A 19,668-nucleotide genomic window follows, 5' to 3' on the forward strand; every position below is an offset into this window, starting at 1 on the left:
CCTTAGTGATAAGCAATTAACTGTTAATTCCTTATCAGCAAATCTCTCACCAAGAATATTCAGCTACCATCTTGTGTTAACATCTTATGAAGGTTGTCCTAATATGCAAGGATGGAAAAATAACGTAATATCCAAGGATGACCAAATAATATAATTGCAATATAATTTATATATGTTACAATATAATAGAATTTGATTTTGAAAACCTGTCGTATTCAAATTGTATTAACTGTAGTTTTTTAATGGCTGGGTCCTCAGTTAAATGTAATGTTATGGAGTTTTTATACACAACTGACATTTTGACTTGTCACAGCAGAAAACCAGAGTTGTAGCTGTTGAAATAAACAATGACCCCAATTCCATTGTGGTGTGTGACAGTGAGCCAGCATGCAGCCATTATTAATGTATTCATTAGTAATACCTTTTCCTGTCACGTCAAAATGAATGTGGTGTGTAGGCACATAGGAAATAGTTAGGGCTTTATCCCACACATTAGGAAGAGGAAAATGTGACAGGAGGAAAAATCCAATTCACTTTCATTTTCTCTGAATTCCTCTGAATATACGAAGATATAAGTTTTTGTTTTGCTTTTTTGTCACACGTAAATGTTTCAGATCATCAAACCAATTTTAATATCAGACAAAGATGACCTGAGAAAATACAAAATGCAGTTTTTAAATGATGATTTCATTTAAAAGCTATCCAAACCAACCTGGCCCTATGTGAAAAAGAAATTGCCCCCTAAACCTGATAACTGGTTGTGCCACCCTTGGCGGCAACAACTGCAATCAAGCGTTTGCGAAAACTGGCAATGAGTCTTTCACATCGCTGTGGAGGATTTTCGGCCCACTCTTCTTTGCAGAATTGTTTTAATTCAACCACATTGGAGGGTTTTCGAGCATCAACTGATGTTTAAGGTCATGCCACAGCATCTCGATTGGATTTAAGTCCAAACTTTGACCAGGCCACTCCAAAACTTTCATTTTGTTTTTTTTTTGAGCCATTCAGAGGTGGACTTGCTGGTGTGCTTCGGATCATTGTCTTGCTGCATAACCCAAGTGCACTTGCGCTTAAGGTCACAAAGTCGTCCAGGTCCTGAAGCAGCAAAACAGCCCCAGACCATCACACTACCACCACCACGTTTGACTGTCGGTAGGATGTTCTTTTTCTGAAATGCTGTGTTAGTTTTATGCCAGATGTAACGGGACGCACACCTTCCAAAAAGTTCCACATTTGTCTCGTCAGTCCACAGAATATTTCCCCAAAAGTCTTGGGGATCATCAAGATGTTTTATGGCAAATGTAAGACGGGCCTTTGTGTTCTTTTTGGTCAGCAGTGGTTTTCGCCTTGGAACTCTCACATGGATGCCATTTTTGCCCAGTCTCTTTCTTATTGTTGAATTATGAACACTGACCTTAACTGAGGCAAGTGAGGCCTGCAGTGCTTTAGATGTTGTTCTGGGTTCTTTTGTGACCTCCTGGATGAGTTGTCGATGCGCTCTTGGAGTAATTTTGTAGATAATGGCTCTCACTGTGGTTCGCTGGAGTCCCAAAGCCTTAGAAATGGCTTTGGAACCCTTTCCAGACTGATAGATGTCAATGACTTTGTTTCTCATCTGTTCTTGAATTTCTTTGGATCAGGGCATGATGTGTTGCTTTTTGAGATCTCTTAGCTGACTTCATGTTGTCAGACAGGTTCTTTACAGCTTTCCAAAAAATGTGATTAATCACAGTTAATTCATGATTTAACAAGTGGGGGCAATTACTTTTTCACATAGGGCCAGGTTGGTTTGGATAGCTTTTTTTCCCTTAATAAATGAAATCATCATTTAAAAACTGCTTTGTGTATTTACTCAGGTCATCTTTGTCTGATATTAAAATTTGTTTGATGATCTGAAACATTTAAGTGTGACAAAAAAGCAAAAACAAAAGAAATCTGTAAGGGGGTAGATACTTTTTCACAGCACTCTATGTACATATATTGCATTTGCATATGGCTCAGTTTGAATGGTGACATGAAAAGCAGCTTTTGACTTGTTTTATATGATTGAAGTTTTAGCTGAACTTAAGTTCATATCTTTGCATACTCTTAAAACATTCTCATGTCCACATTTTACATTTTGCTGTGGAATAATTTGATGTTACATCACCAATGGACAAACCTTGAGGAAGAGCTCCATCTTCAGGTAATATTTTGTAACTAGCAGGATTCACAATATTCACCCTCAGTTTAGTTTGAAGAGTATGTGTCTGGTTGGGGATCGAAGTTGCCACATTTCATGAGTCCAAGAGTCATCTTAGAAGTTTCAACAAAAGCATGATTTAATATTCAAACTGCTCAAGTGATTTCATTTAGATAGCTGTCTGAGGCACAAAGAGATAAAACACTCCAATAATTCACAGAGAAACTTTGTGGTTTCTTCTCTCTTATTACATGACTCATCTCACAACCCGCCTAAGGGTGTAATGGCACCCATAGGATGTTAGGATATATTGAACTACATAAGTGTATAAAAGGTAGTCCCATTTCAAGCAGCCACAACAGATGGTTACACATGGAACAATCCAATAAATTTAAAAAGGCTAATGTAAGTAACTTCTGGATTATGACTTTTAATTGTAATACTTCACAATTATACATTATGTTGATAATACTTGTGTCCTTTTACTTAAGAAGGATTTTGAATGCAGGACTTTTTTTTACTCTCTTCCCACATGTTGTTATAACCTATATGAATATTGCTACACCATGTGAAGAAACTTGTCTGAAGCTGCAGCTGTTAAACTATGTCCTCCAGGCGTAGATAATGTGTATTACTGCAGCTCTGATTAGAGAAACAAAACAGCGCGCCGTTCCCTGCATCAACAAATGAGTGAAATTGAACTGCAGCCAGCACCAGTTTCCTTTCCGGAGAAAATGATTCCCTCGGTTTACCGACGAATCGGTGGTCTCTGGTGAACCTGCGCCACTCAGAGCGGGAGAGCGTCTGACGCGCTCAGCCAATAGGAGAATGCAGAGGATTTAGGCTAGATGCGCCATTTTACTGCGTCCACAGCTATCCGGCAAGATGGTCTCTTTGCTTTGTCTCCCCTGACCGGAGTTGTTTCGGTATTCAGTTGCTATTCTTGCCTCCAAACCATCGAGAATCTGAAAACTGGACTGAACCGTTCGTCTGTAACAAAAAACACAACACATCTCTGTCAGTCAAGAAATGACGGCGGTGAAAAGCAGGTAGGGGCACAGTTAAATCGGTTTGTTTGGACAAGTATTTTTTTTACATTGAATACTGTGCTGCTTTTGCTAGCGGCAAGCCGGGCCATGAGTACCCATTGCTAGTTAGCAAGCTAGGCTAGTCGAGTAGTGGCTACTAGCTGCGCAGCCGGCAATATTCAAGTTCGTACACATGCATATTCAAATGTACACATGCGTATTCCAAGATGTTTGTCAATGTGAATAAAACATGCGCTTCTGTGTAAGGATGCAATTGCTTGGTTTGTGTTGTAGCTAGTTAAATGTTGCAGTGCTACTTTGGGTGCTGCTAAAAAGTGCCAGGCTGCGGTTAGTGCGCTGGTTCGAGCCACGGTATCGTCGGAGGAAGGAAAGGCCTGTGCATGCATTTTTCGGTGCATGCCCATGCACTGGACCCTGCATGCACTGCCCAGATTGCAAGGTTGCCAGGGCAACGTGGAGCACTGAGAAGAAGTTGTTCAGCGTTAACGGCGGTAGCTAAATCAGCTAATGTTAGCAAGCCTCAACTTGGCTTCCCCGAGAGTCAGGAGTTCCTGTGTTGTCGAAACAGGGTAAGGCTGCGCTGAGGAGAAAGAGCTGCAAATGCAGAAGCGTGAGGTACTTGTTGGGCGAGTGGGCTCTGTATCTGTTTTTCGACTGACACATGATTATGGAATTTAATTCAGGCCTGGTTGCTATTGGCAGGACTGAGTGAAGGCTGAGCACAGCTCATAGCGATCTAATCAGCACATTATGATGACGCAAAACGGCGAAATAAACAGCGATGCCTCTGTCTCAGAGTGATGTGCTGCAAATAAATGCACGTAAAACCATGTAGGTAACGTACTGTTTCGGCTCGATTGGCGTATAACAACATAAATCAAATGCTGTGATTTTTAATGTTTACCAACGATATCCTTTTCTCTCTATAGCCAGCATTGTCGTTGTCTTTCTTGAAGACTAAGGAAAAAACAAAACATCGACTGTTATCTTTGACATTGCTGGCAACTGTCTGGAAAGAGCATGTCGATTCTGTCCTTTATTGGCATAAGTCTGTATAATCATAGTTACTCATCATTTTGAACACATTTTTATAAATGTAGCAGATGTTTATAAAATATTTTTCTTTGTTGTGAAAAAAATCAAAATCGGTAGGTGATTTAAAATTATTGAATATCTGAGAATATGTTTAAGAAATGCCCAAGTTTGTGGTTTTCATTTTCCCTACTCTTGCTGCTTTCTTGTTTATATCAGTACTTTGCTGTTTTTAAACAATATCTAAGTTATTGTCTCTTGTCCTTGGAGTTGAGGCTGGATTTTTGTACCAGGGCAATAACCTTTTAAAATGGCTCTTTAAAGTTCAGCTGCTTTTCAATTGAATGAAATACACAAACATAAACACCCATTATACAGAAATAGTGGAATTGTGGTATCAATTATTATTCGGTACATGCACAGTAAAAACACAGCATGGTTGTTTTTGGTCTTGTATGGTAAAAGAAAATGCTTGTAGCTGTGTCATTTTTACTGAATCCTATCCCTGTTATTAAGGTACAACATCTTAATTTACCAGTATGTTCATCAAACAACTCTTCAAATGTCTCCTTAGGTAATATGAGTCTGGCTTCTTCTGAATCAAACCTAGACCCAATGGCAGAAAAAGCAGAGGAGGTAAGTATTCAACCTCTTGGGCAGTCTAATAACATGCTTTTACCTTTGTGTATTGACAGTATGAGAAAAATAAACTAATCCCAAAAGGCATATATTTGACAGTTTTTTAAATATGGTTTGTTTTTAATTGTCATGGTATTAAAATAAATCTTGAATCCTCATCAGCCTGGAAGCTCAACAGAAAATATGAAGCCCTCTTCTTCTCGCAACAAGAGGTGAGGGGCAGTTTTCTGAAATATGGCAGTTATTGTTTTGTTTGCTGCTACGTGCTGTCGAAACAGTCCTCACAGACACAGCTAAAATAAAACTTTGTACTAACAAATTTTAGGAAGCCCGCTACTGTAGCTAAGCACACTGGACAGAATGAATCCGACGCCTCAGCCGAGAGTGAAAATGAAGGTGCCACTTCTGACAATCCTTCAGACAGCAACACGGGCAGCGCATCTAAAGGTATGAACTATGGATGTACATGTTGGTCATGTCAAGACATTATTGATGCTGAATAGGATGTTGATTTTAGGAAACAATTTTGCTATTTCTTTTTTTAGGCACTTTAGTTATGAGGCCAGCTGGGAATGAAAACAAAGGCGCCATGAAGCTCAGAGTGGATTTCAAACAGAAACATACAGGTAAGTTAATTTAATTACTTGTAAGCAATACATATCTTTGGTATGTTGATGTTCATAAGTGAACATGCATAGAATTTGAATGTAAATGAACTTTGTAGTTTAAGAAATCATTTAGTGAGGAAAAGTGAAAGGGAAAAAGTGACAAGTGACTGATTTCTTTTTTCTGTATAACAGATGATACCCTGCAGAAGAAGGTAAGCTGCACAGCCTGTGGAAAACAAGTAAACCAGTTTCAGCGCAACTCTGTGTGTGAGCATCCTGCTCTCAAAGTACTTATTTGCAAGGTAGGAAAGTCCGATATTTCACACATTTCACACATGTTCATAGCCATTACAATGAAATTCCACCCTAACATTTTTCAGTCTCTCCATTCTTGATGTTTTGGTGATCACATTATTTCCTCTTCCTCTAGTCATGCTACAACTATTACACAAGTGATGACATCAGCAGAGACTCTGATGGAATGGATGAGCAGTGCAGGTACAAAGTTTTACACAAGACCAACAAAACGATATGGTTTATTTGTTATAATAACAAGAAGATACGCAATAGAAGTAATTAGATATGAATTCTAACATTGTAGGCTTGGCTGGGCATCTCATTAATACATTACATAGATTTGATCATGATGGTTCTTTAATGACATGGAACATGGAATGCCCCTTTGAGACTAACATTTAATGAAATACCTGAAATACCTGAAAATTATTTCTGACCTTTTATTAATTTTTCATTTCTTACAAATAAATCTAATCTTTTTATAGATTTTGGCTCAATTTTTATCCACGTGCCAATAATTTAGGAAACCTTAGTATAAGTGGTCCTAACTATTTAAGATTTCAAAGACCTTATGTATTTTATGCCCTAAAACTCTCCCTCCCCAGGTGGTGTGCTGAAGGAGGCAAACTCATCTGCTGTGACTACTGCAACAATGCCTTCTGCAAAAAATGCATTCTGCGCAACCTGGGCAGGAAGGAGCTGTCAGTCATTACTGATGAGAACTCAAAGTGGCACTGCTATGTCTGCAGGTCTGAGCCCCTCCAGGATCTGGTCTCCAAATGCCACCGTATCATGGAAAAACAGGAACGTGTCCAACTCAAGCAACGGAAAGCAGATAAAACAGATAAAACGGATAAAACAGAGGAACGTGAGAGCAAGAGACACAAGACCAAAGCAGTCAAAGAGCACAAAGCAGTTGTTAATGGAAAAGAACACGTCGAAGGCTCAGGGACCATGACGTTTTCCTACAGAAAACTCCAGGTACCCAAAGAACTCATAAAGAAAGCTAAAAAGCTTGTTGAAACTACAACTGGCCTCAACAATACATTCATCCAGTTCATACAGCAGGAATCTGAGGAGCAAGGAGATAAATCTATCAGGTGTCGGCATTTGAAAGCCTTCAAGGCTGTGCTTGCAGATTTGAAGAAAGCCCACAGTGCTTTGGAGGACGCTTTGGAACCTGAGTTCAAAAACATGGAGTTGCAGAACGGTAATGAAGCGCAACATAATGTGAAAAAGACCACTAGTGTTGTGGCTCCAGTAGAAAATGACCACATGGATACTGTGGCGGATGCAGGTGATGAGGCTGAAGCAGCTGAAGAGCCGCACGAGGAGCAAGAGCAGCAGCCTAATGAGCAGGATGTAGACAATGATCAAGTTTCAAATGAGACTGAAATGAAAGACAACCAAACCGAAATTGAGGTAACCAAAAAGACCATTAAATCTGAGGTCTGTGACGATGGGCTAGTGTCAGCTGGTGAAATGTCCTTAGATCATGACATCATGTCTGTGCCACCTTCAGTTCCTGAAGAGCTTTTTCAGATGGTGGAGAGTCTTGCGGATTCCACCATGCTATCACAGTCTGAAACGGATTTGGTCACAGACACTGATGCAAAGTCAAATGGAAACTCAACAGACTCTCAACGTCCCCAGCCCAAGGTGAAGAACCTCATAGTCAAACTGACTCCCGTACCAGTCGTGACGACATGTGGGTCAAGGTCCTCCAGGTCCAAAAACAGAGAAAATGATGGAGAGATGCAGAAAAAGTGCAAAGAAGAATGTGAGGAGGAGACAGATGCTGCTGCTGATACAGTAGATGGGGCAGATAGCCCACCACCCAGCCGTCGCTCTAGTAGAGTGAAAACCACCCCTTTGAGGAAGCAGGCTGAAAATAAGGGCAAGGAAGAGTCCTCTGAGTCAGAGTCAGAGGAAGATAGTAAGGCCAAGGCCAAATCCACCAAGAAATCCAGTAACACTAAAAAAGAGGTTGAGAAGCAGACCAAGACTTCAGGGAAAAAGACAGAGGACTCTGACTCAGACGAAGTCCCTCACATACTGCTAGAGAAAGCTGCAGAGGGCCACAGCACAGATGAGGAGCAGGGAGGCACCAGTGCTAAAAAGCGTTTATTCAAAGTAAACAACACGTCCACGCAGGATGCAGACAAAGCATCCAAACGTAAAAGGAAGTCTGAAAGCTCTGGTTCAGATGTAGAGAACAAAAGTAAAAAGACTTCCAAGAAGAAAAAACAAAAAGGCTCCGACTCCTCAAACTCTGACTCTGACCAGGAGACGAAGAGTAAAGCAGGCCCGGCGAAGAGGAGATCTAGCCGCGTGAAGAAACAAGGTGAAGCAAAAGAGGAAGACAAAACCTCACCTGAAAGGAAAGCGGCTGAGCGGAAAAGGTCTTATGAAAAGAAGCGCAAGGGAAGCAGCGCCAAAGCAGCCTCCAAGCTGCAGTCATCGTCCTCCAGTGAGGAAGAGGAAGAGCAACAGGCTGATGGTGGCTCCGGTGATGACAGCGATGAGCAAAAGATCAAACCCATCGTGGAGGATAACGTGGTGGGAGGGGGCGGACCTTTCCATCAGTCCTCAGGTAATTTGGTCTAGAAGAGCAGAGTGGTTAGGGGCGCTCAAGCTCAGAGAACCTGACCTTTAATTTCATATGATATAGGAAAAGGCTGATATTTTGGGGTTATGCTTATTTACGCTTATTTGTTTTCTTGCTGAGAGTTCATAGAGAATTGTACCAGTGTCTTGTCTGTACTACAAATATGTAGGCTAGCAGCCGGTTGACTCAGTTTAAAAAATGTTGAACTGTTCCTTTGATGACTTGCGTGCTCTTCTAATAGTGATAAGTGTGTTATTTTGTTGTGTAGGAGACGAAGTGGATGACAAAGAAGTCTCTCGGGTTTGTGAAGATGATGACGATGACGATCCTGAAAACAGGTACCTAATTAACAACACACTGCCATTATTCCCCTCAATTGGGGGGGCAATGACAGTCAATCAGGAGTTCTTCATCTGTATCATTCATTGTCAACAAGGAAGCATCTCTTTTTACTGTGTGCTGGTTTTTTACAGAAAATGTAAGGATTTGATTTGTCACAGGTAGAGCTTTTTAACCTAATATATTAGCTGTGCCCTGGTGGCAACACTTGACTCACCAAGCACAGAGCGGCTGCTCAGTCTGGTATGTTGTGTTTTCATTAGATACTGTACTTCAAAACACGTCCTGAGGGCAGCATTTCTCTCTGGTTTCTCCCAGGGCATCTGTATTTTTCCTTGATAGTGCCCATAGCAATGTCGCAATAGTATCATGATATTTCTATAGGCTGTTTGTGTTTCCATCAGTTAGCCATTCACAAGCCCCAAAGAATAATTGATGATATGTTTCTATAGATTACAGTAGAAAATTGCTTTGTAGAGAAAGCAAAGCACTATCTTGGTGTCTCTAAGTAAATATTACATTTTCAATTATAGTTATAGAAAGGATATAACTCATTTGTTAACAAGTTACTTGATTCATGAAAGGAATTATTTGTGTTTAAGTTCAAGATTAGACACTCACATTTTAAATGTTTCTACTGACCACTTATTTTTTCCCATCGTTTAACAAATTTTGTACAGGCAGCTTTGTGGCCTTTTATTTTTGACTAATGTGAACCCCTCTCGTGTTTGATCTGTGTCTTTGTTGTTTCTTTTCTTCTGAAGGATTGCAAAGAAAATGCTTCTGGCCCAAATAAAATCCAGCTATTCTTCAGGAGCAGAGAGCTCCTCTGATAATGAAGGAGCAGATAAGGACAAAAAGTCCTCTAAAGTTAAAAAAGAGGAGGATGAGGATGAAGAAGAAGAGCAGCAAGGTAGCAAACATTTGCTAAATATATCCAGTTCTTTTCAAATAACCCTCTTTTATTGCATATCAACTCCAACGATTTGTCTCTCTCCTTGAAGATGACGAAGATTCAGAAGATTCAGGTTCTGATGTTGAAGTGAAGAAGCGTGGACGACGTCACAAACTGCTTCGTCATAAACTCTCACTGAGTGAGGGTGAATCAGGAGAGGAGAAAACTTCCAGTAAAGAAAAGAAGAGCAAGGGGGGCAAGAAGAAGTCGGGGCGGCAAGGTTCATTTTGAATTTTTTATTTTTAATTTTTTTTATTTGCTCTCTGTGTCATGTCTAAAAATATGGGTTAAAGTATTCCAAGGTCTGTGAGACTAGCAAATGACTTTTGTTTCTCTGTCTGTTATTTGTCGGTCTGTCAGTGGACAGTGATGACTCTGCAGACTCCGACTTTGAGAAGTCAGAGTCCAGTGCAGAGTCGGGGATAAGCGAGGAGGTTAGTGAATCAGATGACGATGGGAAGCGCAGAAAGACGAGGTGAGAAGAGAGAACTCCGTCCAATCATTTTTGGTTATTTATTTCACTGCCACTCGATCTAGACTGATCTCCTGCCAGAGCTTTGACAGATTCTGCTTTGTTTCTAGATCTTCGAAGAAGAAGGATGAGGAGAAACAGAGAAGTTACAAGCAGAAGAAGAAGCGACGCAGGATCAAAGTTCAGGATTCCTCTTCCAGCAATGAGAAGGTGTTTAAAATGCAGTACACTTGGTAGCAGTCTTGAGCTGTCCCAAAGTGTCCTTTTTTTCATGACAGGCTTTGCCAGGTGGAGAAGATGGACCCAAATAGTGTTTACTAGTCAAGTCATGCATGACACATAAAATGTTATTTGAACTTACCCCTGGAGTGTGTTGTGAAGATTATTGAGGGCACAAATTAATCATAGGCTTGGTTGGCCACTGATCATAGGAAGTGAGTTTTTCTTCCTAAGGGCTGAAGATCAGAGGGCTGAATTTAATGTTCATTTCCGCAGAGTGGAGAGGAAGATGATGAGGACCAAGATGGAGATGGACGCAAAGGACGCAAAAAGATCCGCAAAATCCTGAAGGACGACAAGCTGCGGACGGAGACGAGAGATGCTCTGAAAGAGGAGGAGGAGAGGAGGAAACGTATAGCTGAGAGAGAGGCACTCAGGGAGAAACTACGAGAGGTAAAAATGAGAAGTCCTGCTGTTATTCTGAAGCACAGACTGTAGGTCAAAAGCTCTGAACTGTTAAATTCACTAGTGTTGAGTAATCTGTCAAACCTACATACAAGGTAAAAATGTAGAAAACCCCTTTTAGTACTGTGATACAATTTCAGGAATTTCACCCAGGAAAGTAGAGGAGGTAATGTGTAGAACTGTATTGTGTCGATTAGAGCTGCAACAATTTGTTTATTGACTGAACATCGATCTAATTATGATAATGAATTAATTGCATGAAAAGCCTTTTTTCTTTTTTTCTTTAAGTATATTTTTTGGGCTTTTTTCTGCCTTTATTGGATAGTATAGTAGAGAGAGACAGGAAATGGGGAGGCAGAGAGAGGGGGAATGACATGCAGCAAAGGCTGTCCAATGCGGGACTCGAACCGGGGCCAGCTGCAGCAAGGACTGTAGCCTCTACATATGGGGCGCCTGCTTAGACCACTACGCCACTTGATGCCCCATGAAAAGCCTTTTTTCAGGCAAAAATCTCAATCGATGGTTTCGGTTTCTCAGATGGGAGGATTTGCTGTTTTTTTCTTCTTATGTTACAGTAAACTAAATATTTTTGCAATTTTTTGTTTAAAAAAAAACAAGCATTTTGAAGATGATTGTAAAAATATTGTCTTGTTTTTTTTTTACCACTATTTTACTAAGTTATTAATTGAAAAATAACTGGACAAATAATCAGCAATGAAAAAAATCACTAGTTGCAGCCCTAGCATATGTGGAAAAGACATGTCTGCTGTAGAAGTATGTGAGAAACGGCGTAGGATCCAATCTACTCAATTTAAAGTCCAGAATCTATTCATCAAAGTGTGAGAAACAGCTGGAGTGGCTTAAGTCTGTGTGATTAGTCCATTGTCTGAAATCTATAGTCAGTATAAACTTGATGAGATTGTAAAATAACAGCATAATTAACTGTTAAATTTTCTACTGAATATCTAATTTTTTTTTAGAGGAGCATGTCGGTAACTTTGAGTCACAACATATAAGGTGATGTATTTGCCAGTAGGGAGACTGAAGAGCATCAATTGTATCTGGATGTTTTAAAATAACCGACAGAAATTAGTCTCATTAGCTTTCCTCGCCTTAAATCTAGATATAAACGCATCTGGACAGACAGATGAGCACACACGACAAATCTGAATGCACCTCTGGTCAGTATCACCAACATGTTAAGTAGTTACAAATCATTTTCATTAAAAAAAAGTTATCTGTTTTATCCAAAGACCATGAAGAATAAAGCCAATTAATGTCAAAAATAGAACTTTTTCACTAATTAAACTATAATGAAATGTTGACATGTAAAAAACGTGGGGCGCCCCGGTGGCTCAACAGGTAGAGCACGTACAACTTAGGCTCACTCTTTACCGCAGTGGCTATGTGTTCAAGTCTGACCCATGGCCCTTTGCTGCATGTCATCCCTTCTCTCTCCCCCCCAACTTCCTGTCACTCTCTCACTGTCCCTATATGAATAAAGGCAAAAAAAGAAAAAAACATGTATCCTGAGGTTATGAAAAGAACTATCAGACTTTCAGGTAATAGTTGATTGACCCTACTTTCATAACAAATCTTACAACCTTTCTTGTGATTCCCCTCTCCCTGCCTCTGACCTTTCTTCAGGTGATTGTGGTGAAGGAGTCTTCCCAGGTGACGTGTCCCATCACCACCAAGCTGGTGCTGGATGAGGACGAAGAGACCAAGGAGCCGCTGGTGCAGGTACACAGGAACCTTGTCACGAAGCTCAAACCTCACCAGGTTGACGGTAAGGACAAAGTGAATTCAGTCCCTAGAAACATATGTGTTGAACAGTAAATTAGCCAACACAAGCCTGCGTGTGTAACAGTGGGATGTTCTGGTCTAATCTAAGCCACTCTGCATTTGTGTTTTGTTCCAGGGGTGCAGTTCATGTGGGACTGCTGCTGTGAATCTATGAAAAAGGTTGAGAAGTCTGCTGGCTCCGGCTGTATCCTCGCTCACTGTATGGGCCTGGGAAAAACTCTGCAGGTAAGGAAGAAAGAGCAACATGCTCCTCTAGGTGAAAATTACACTAAAGGTGTTTTCACACCTGCCCTTTTTAGTCCGGTTAAACCAAACCCTGGTTTGTTTTCCCCTTGGTACAATTCCTTTGGGCAGGTGTGGAAACAGTAATCCCACTTGGGTGAGGACCAAAACAATCACACGAGACCCTTTCAAGGAGGTGGTCTCGATCCAGTCGGAACTCTGGAGCAGTTTGTTTTTGGTGTGAAAGAGTTCTGAACTCGATCTGATCCCACTAGCAGGTGAACTCACAAGTTTGAGCTAGACAGTTCCCGCAACCTTCTCCCTGTTTTTACTTTCCTGCTCCAGCCAGACAATCTGATCAATAAGCGGAGTGAACGTTCTCACATGGTTTGTAATGGTGCATTTTGGTTCACTTGATTTTTTTCTCTGTGTGAAAGCAAACTGAACCAAGGGGAAAATGCTACAAGTCAACTCATCAACTGAATCGAACCAGGGCAAACAAGCTATAGGTGTGAAAAAGCCCTAAAGCTGCACAATATGAAACAAGGAAGGAAACTGTCCATCTTAAACAGTTCAATATGTATCTAGATACATGGTAAACAAACCCTGATGAACGAATCAGTATCTGAATAGCTGTGTTAACTGAAGTTCTCTTTTTGCCCTATAGGTGGTGACCTTCCTTCATACTTTGCTGCTTTGTGAGAAGCTCGACTTCACTACAGCACTGGTGGTTTGTCCCCTGAACACTGTTCTCAATTGGCTCAATGAATTTGAGAAGTGGCAAGCAGGAATGAAGGATGATGAGAGTTTAGAGGTGAAGAATGGCTATCGTAAAATTTCAGGTTCTTCCTATTTGACAGTGGTGTGGTATTTGTTTTTTGTTTTTTATGTGTGTGTGTACGTGCGTGTGCATTTGTTTTTGATCACACGCCTGATTCATGACCTTTTTATCTTTTCAAAGATGTCTACACAACATATTGATATTTGCTGTGTTTAACAGGTGACTGAGCTGGCTACAGTAAAAAGGCCACAAGAGCGAGCATATGCCCTCCAGCGATGGCAAGAGATGGGCGGCATTATGATCATCGGCTATGAGATGTATCGAAACCTGACGCAGGGCAGGAACATCAAGAGCAAGAAACTCAAAGAGACCTTTCAAAAGACACTGGTAGATCCAGGTATGGTGCTGCGTAATGCTGCTATGTGTTAGAACTGCATGTTAAAGTATGTAGGAGCTCTAATGAGACCGTGAAAAAAGAATGTATCTGATATATTCAGTTCTGATTTGATTTGACTTTTTCACCTATGTTATAAGCTGGCCTAATGAATGTCTGTTGACTTGATTGATTTTTAAACGTGTTTCTAGCTGTTCTCTCTGTTGTCCTCAAGCTTCTCTTTTTCCTTGTTCACTTACACCAGGTCCAGACATGGTGATCTGTGATGAAGGCCACATCTTGAAGAATGAGGCATCTGCGGTGTCCAAAGCAATGAACAGTATCAGGACGAGGAGGAGGGTTGTTCTGACTGGAACGCCTCTGCAAAACAACCTTGTTGAATGTGAGACTGCCTTGGTCGCAATCCTTATTAAAAAAAGACAGACAAATAGTCTGGTTTTCTTTAAATGATTTTATGTATCTAAAACTTGTAATCTCTGTCTCCTTACCAGACCACTGCATGGTGAACTTTATCAAGGAAAACCTACTTGGATCAATTAAGGAGTTCAGGAACCGCTTCATTAACCCCATCCAGAATGGTCAGTGTGCCGACTCCACACTACATGATGTCCGGATCATGAAGAAGAGGGCTCACATCCTCTATGAGATGCTGGCCGGCTGTGTCCAGGTAAGAAAAAAACTGGCTGACACAATTGCCTCAGGTTCTCTTTGACCGCCTCTTCTTTGTCTCCTAATACGACTCATTTATTTCTTCTTCCCACAGAGGAAGGATTACACAGCGCTCACCAAGTTCCTGCCTCCAAAACATGAATATGTGTTGTCAATAAGAGTGACGCCAATCCAGTGCAAACTCTACAGATACTATCTGGAGCACTTCACAGGTGAGAACCATGCTCTATTATGTTTTTTTTTGTTTGTTTGTTTTTGATGCACAGCAGCAAAGGGTGTTGAGACAAGACGGTGCTGTGTGATTGCTTGGTCCAAACTATTCTGGTCTTTTTGGGTGTTTGGAGCAGCACAGCCTCTAGGGGCTGCTAGTAGGGCTTTTACAGAGTCAGGTCTGATTGCCCAGACAGGGGTTTAGCCTAGTCTTAGACTAAAACAAAATTCAATTGAAAATTCCACTGGAAAACATGCGTAGGCTAGGACGAGGCTAAATCCTACTGCAGGAGTCTTGTTTCTCTTAAAATTGCTCTCTTGACTGGATGTCAGAGACGGTTTTTAGATAAATGGAAAGCCTTTCTGGTTTCTCACTTTTTCATACTGTATTGTTAAGTCGTTTAGTGGACTTTTCTCTCTGAATGTGGCCCACTGTGTGTGTGTGTGTGTGTGTGTGTGTGTGTGTGTGTGTGTGTGTGTGTGAGTGAGAGAGAGTGGCAGCTGGCAGAGTGCCGCAGGCAGGGTTTAAGCCCAGTTTCCCACGTCTCCCTAATGAAGAGCTCTGGGAGAGGGAGAACGGGGGGTGGGGGGTAAAAGGGGGGGTGGGGGCATAAAGGAAAGGGAAAGAAATTTTGAGGCAGGAGGGGCCAGAGGTTTTACACCAAAAGCGAAAACAAAGAACAGGAGAGCCGGTAAGAAGAGGAGGGGGGGTGGGGGGTGGGGGGCGCATTGGTGGTATGTGCTGTGGCTCATTAGGCTGGGTTGTCCACAGGGCACAGTGCTGATGTTGTGACTGTGGCTCTGGATCTCCACAGTGGTGTGTTTGGACCTGAGACCACCAGTCAGTCTACAGGGTGGGAATGGCCTCAAATGTTCCCTCCTTTTGCCACTACTTATGTTAAACCCACCATAACTTCTGACCCCCCAGGGTCAGTGCAGACCAACTTGCAGAGCAGGTACAATGTTATCATTTCAGCAGCTGCCCCTTTACTCCAATCTGTCCATAGTCAGGTGGTTAGGGGTAGAGAGTTTTGTTGCACTACGTTTTCCACTCTCGTCAGTATGTATGAAGAGATTGAGGGCATGCTGTCAAGTACATAATGCAAACACACATCCATCTTCCTCCTCACACTCTTTCCCTTGTGTGCAGGTGTGGGGAATGCTTTGGAGGGGGGCCGGGGCCGTGCGGGGACCAAACTCTTCCAGGATTTCCAGATGCTCAGCAGAATCTGGACCCATCCCTGGTGCCTTCAGCTGGACTACATCAGTAAAGAAAACAGGGTAGGGCTGTGGAAGACGAGACTAAACCACACTAAACACTAACTCAAAAACTGGGAATACATTAGCACAAATTACACACACTGTGGGGAAACAATAGAAACACAGTGCTGACAGGTCATGCACTAGGGGAGAACAACAGACACATTGCCACTGCGGCAGAATTTTTCCCTTATGCATCATTTCTGCTATCCACAATCCAGCTCTGTGTTTGCTTGACCTATATCACCACACAGTGGAGCCTCACACAAGTGCACTCTCTTGCAGGGTTTCTTTGATGAGGACAGTATGGACGAGTTCATTGCCTCAGAAACAGAAGAATCTTCGATGAGCATGACCTCCGAGGATGAGAAGACGAAAAAGTAAAATCATATTCACTTCCTTTTTTTTTTTTTTTTTTTTTTTTTTTTTTTGTACATTTAAGTCGAGGTGACCTCATTTAACTGCCCCTCTCTATTTCATCTGTTACTCTTGCTGACCTCGTCTCTTCCACTGTTCCTCTTCTCTAATAGGAAAAAGAAGCAAGGGAAGGGAAAAAAGAAGGGATCTGATGACTCGGACAGTGATGATGTGGAGGTCATCAAGGAGTGGAACACCAGCTCTCGGGGCAGAAACGGAGAGGGCAGAAACAGAGCAGAACCTGTCGAGGAACGTAAGTCTGGTGTATTTACTACATATTAAGGACCAGAGTTGTATGTATGTCACCTTCCTTTGCAAAACATGTGATGCCATTCACCACTTATTTCCATGTATCAGGGATAGTAGCCTCGCAGAAGCCAGCCTTGATGATGCAAGCTCAATGTTTTTTTCTAGATTTCCTGAAAAATATCCACTTAGAATTGATTGAGCCTGGAAGCCAGAAATTTAGGACATATTATGGACTTCAGGGACTAGTTTTAAATTACAACAATAAGCAACATAATGTTTTAAATTTTGAACTATACTAATTTTGTAGTATTTAGGTTTGTGGTTCTGAGTGGTAAAAGGTGATCCGGTTGGCTGAAAAGCATTGATTACACCCCTAACCCAAGTAAATGGTCACTATATTACAAATGTCATTGTATTATTACATTTATAATGTTGGGAAAAATGATAAAGCTGGTGTCATATTAAAATGCATGAATAGATTAGTTCAAAAGTAAACACAAAAAGACGGCAAGCTGTAGGAACTTGATTGAGCAGATAAACATATGGAAAACAGAATAAATATTTAATGACATTCCTGCTTTAGTAACAACATCTGCACACACTGCAGCTGGAGTCTAGCAGAAAAAAACAGTGAAGCTCAGTATTGATGAAACCTGATGTCATTGTTACAGCTTGTTCTGAGACTTCACTTGACCGCATGCAGACTAATCTGTAACTTTATGCATCAGAACCAGCTCGGCCCTCTGGCTCAGCACCCGGGAGTCCTAGTGCTGACTGGCACAAGGAGTTTGTCACTGAGGCTGATGCTGAGATCCTGGAGCACTCTGGAAAGATGGTGCTCCTCTTTGAGATCCTGCGCATGGCGGAGGAAGTGGACGAAAAAGTGTATGTTTGTTTGTATTTTTTTTCTGTTTTGCAGTTGGTTCTCAGTGTGACTGGAAAGTGTTGGCTTAATCACTGGGTGACACGTAGCTCTAGTAAAGTGATACTGGTGATACTTGTGTCCTCAGGTTGGTGTTCAGTCAGTCTCTCATCTCTCTGGACCTAATTGAGGATTTCCTTGAACTGGCATGCAGAGCTAAAGATGAGGAAAAAATCTCTCCATACAAAGGTCTGTTTTTAGTGCAGTCTGACGTTTTTATTCAAGAAATTTTCATTGTACTCAGTTAACATGTCTGTCATGTTATCCTACTTTCCCGAATGATCCTACATTTGTCTATGATCAGCTTCCCTCTGCCTGTTATGATTTGAAATGCTGCGCTTGGTTTCATGATGTGCTAAAATCACCAAGCAATGTTTAATATTATAAGCCAGCTGTTGATTTATGCTGCTCGAGGAGCCCAGCTGTCCGTCCTGAGGTTCAATTTTGTGGTTTTTACATTGTAGTCTGTCATGTTAACATAGCTTTGGAGAAGGCTGAAGTATTTTCATATGGAGATGCATGTTTCACACTCATAAGACAGCCCACATGCAACATGTATTCTTGTAATCGCTGGTTTGCTTATTATCCTTAAACACACACAGACACACACATACACACCGCCGCTGGTGTAAGGTCATGTTCCTAATTAAACTTCAGCAGCTGTTTTTACTTTCATTTTGAAAATGATTAGACCTTGACTTTTTATTCCACAAAAAATGTTTGCTCAAGGGTTTGTAATTTGTAATGAAAAGATCACAGTGCTGTAATTGGAAACATACTGAAATGTTGGTTATGAAGACTGGTAGGGGGGTCGGCCATCTTGAAGGCTAAACACGGCTGGCCTCTAACCAACACAGGCATCTATCTGCTGTCTGCTAATACCCAAACTAAGTCCTTTTGACAAGGAAAAGGCCTAGTTGACGATGACATGTGTGTGTTTTTAAGACTTTGTGGAGCATAGATGTTGAGTAGTCAAAATAAATTTCGTAACTGTAATGTATCTGTGAAGGTGAAGGCAAGTGGTTCAGGAACATTGACTACTATCGCCTGGATGGCTCCACTAACGCCACTACCAGAAAGAAGTGGGCTGAAGAGTTTAATGACACCAGTAACACAAGGTAATGTGCCTTATTATATTAAACAGCTCAGAACAATAATAAGATCAAACATCCCAGACCTTTGAAACTATAAAAACAATACTTAAATTTAAAGTACATCTTAAAGCAAAATGCTGAACAGCTGAACTCTCTGTTTGTCTTACTCTCTTATACTTTCCCAGAGGTCGTTTGTTCCTCATCTCAACACGAGCTGGCTCTCTCGGCATCAACCTGGTGGCAGCCAACAGGGTCATCATCTTCGATGCATCCTGGAACCCCTCCTACGACGTCCAGAGTATTTTCAGAGTGTACCGCTTTGGCCAGCTTAAGACTGTCTACGTCTACAGGTTCCTTGCCCAGGTGAGTTTGACAGGCTGTCTTGTTTATATCTATGAATGTGTGTGACAGGCTGCTACTCCGATATTTAAAACACATCATCTGTGATCAGCCAAACTCCATTTCTTTTGTTTTTCTTTTCTCCATATCTAGAAACAGTTCAGTTGACAGTAATTCACCTAAGTTTAAATCCTACACAGCTTCTATAAAAACAAGTATGTTATATGCTATCAGCAAAAAAGTGAGGAAGCAAACAACATTTATAATAACGAGTAATGACACATAATTAACATGTTTTGGCAGTGGTCGGGAGTTTGGATTGGTAACCAATAAAACTGATAAATTTACAAATTGAAATCTCTGAAACACCCATTGGTGCATTTGTGCTGAATCTCAATACCTCTAAGTGTGCGTACAGAGGGCACTTGCTGCTTAGTAAA

The 19,668-nt window shown here is 41.3% G+C and overlaps 1 protein-coding gene across 1 annotated transcript in view; it reads left to right on the top strand.

Moving 5' to 3' along the window:
* The first annotated feature begins 2,982 nt into the window (after window positions 1-2,982).
* The window catches only part of atrx (ATRX, chromatin remodeler), a 30,512-nt gene continuing 13,826 nt past the window's right edge, over window positions 2,983-19,668 (top strand). The window contains exons 1-28 of the mRNA XM_022751801.1: window positions 2,983-3,231; window positions 4,838-4,899; window positions 5,065-5,114; window positions 5,228-5,349; window positions 5,448-5,528; window positions 5,703-5,812; window positions 5,941-6,008; window positions 6,413-8,400; window positions 8,684-8,753; window positions 9,519-9,667; window positions 9,759-9,929; window positions 10,070-10,184; window positions 10,292-10,391; window positions 10,677-10,853; window positions 12,513-12,654; window positions 12,787-12,896; window positions 13,561-13,707; window positions 13,894-14,071; window positions 14,313-14,450; window positions 14,560-14,735; window positions 14,832-14,949; window positions 16,098-16,228; window positions 16,493-16,587; window positions 16,738-16,877; window positions 17,602-17,758; window positions 17,884-17,984; window positions 18,805-18,913; window positions 19,075-19,252. Of these exons, the coding sequence (XP_022607522.1) occupies window positions 4,843-4,899; window positions 5,065-5,114; window positions 5,228-5,349; window positions 5,448-5,528; window positions 5,703-5,812; window positions 5,941-6,008; window positions 6,413-8,400; window positions 8,684-8,753; window positions 9,519-9,667; window positions 9,759-9,929; window positions 10,070-10,184; window positions 10,292-10,391; window positions 10,677-10,853; window positions 12,513-12,654; window positions 12,787-12,896; window positions 13,561-13,707; window positions 13,894-14,071; window positions 14,313-14,450; window positions 14,560-14,735; window positions 14,832-14,949; window positions 16,098-16,228; window positions 16,493-16,587; window positions 16,738-16,877; window positions 17,602-17,758; window positions 17,884-17,984; window positions 18,805-18,913; window positions 19,075-19,252 (5,178 nt within the window). The 5' untranslated portion in view covers window positions 2,983-3,231; window positions 4,838-4,842. The remainder of the gene's footprint in view (window positions 3,232-4,837; window positions 4,900-5,064; window positions 5,115-5,227; window positions 5,350-5,447; window positions 5,529-5,702; window positions 5,813-5,940; window positions 6,009-6,412; window positions 8,401-8,683; window positions 8,754-9,518; window positions 9,668-9,758; window positions 9,930-10,069; window positions 10,185-10,291; window positions 10,392-10,676; window positions 10,854-12,512; window positions 12,655-12,786; window positions 12,897-13,560; window positions 13,708-13,893; window positions 14,072-14,312; window positions 14,451-14,559; window positions 14,736-14,831; window positions 14,950-16,097; window positions 16,229-16,492; window positions 16,588-16,737; window positions 16,878-17,601; window positions 17,759-17,883; window positions 17,985-18,804; window positions 18,914-19,074; window positions 19,253-19,668) is intronic.

Source organism: Seriola dumerili, unplaced genomic scaffold (assembly GCF_002260705.1).
Source record: "Seriola dumerili isolate Sdu_G_001 unplaced genomic scaffold, Sdu_1.0 BDQW01000161.1, whole genome shotgun sequence".
Lineage (NCBI taxonomy): Eukaryota > Metazoa > Chordata > Actinopteri > Carangiformes > Carangidae > Seriola > Seriola dumerili.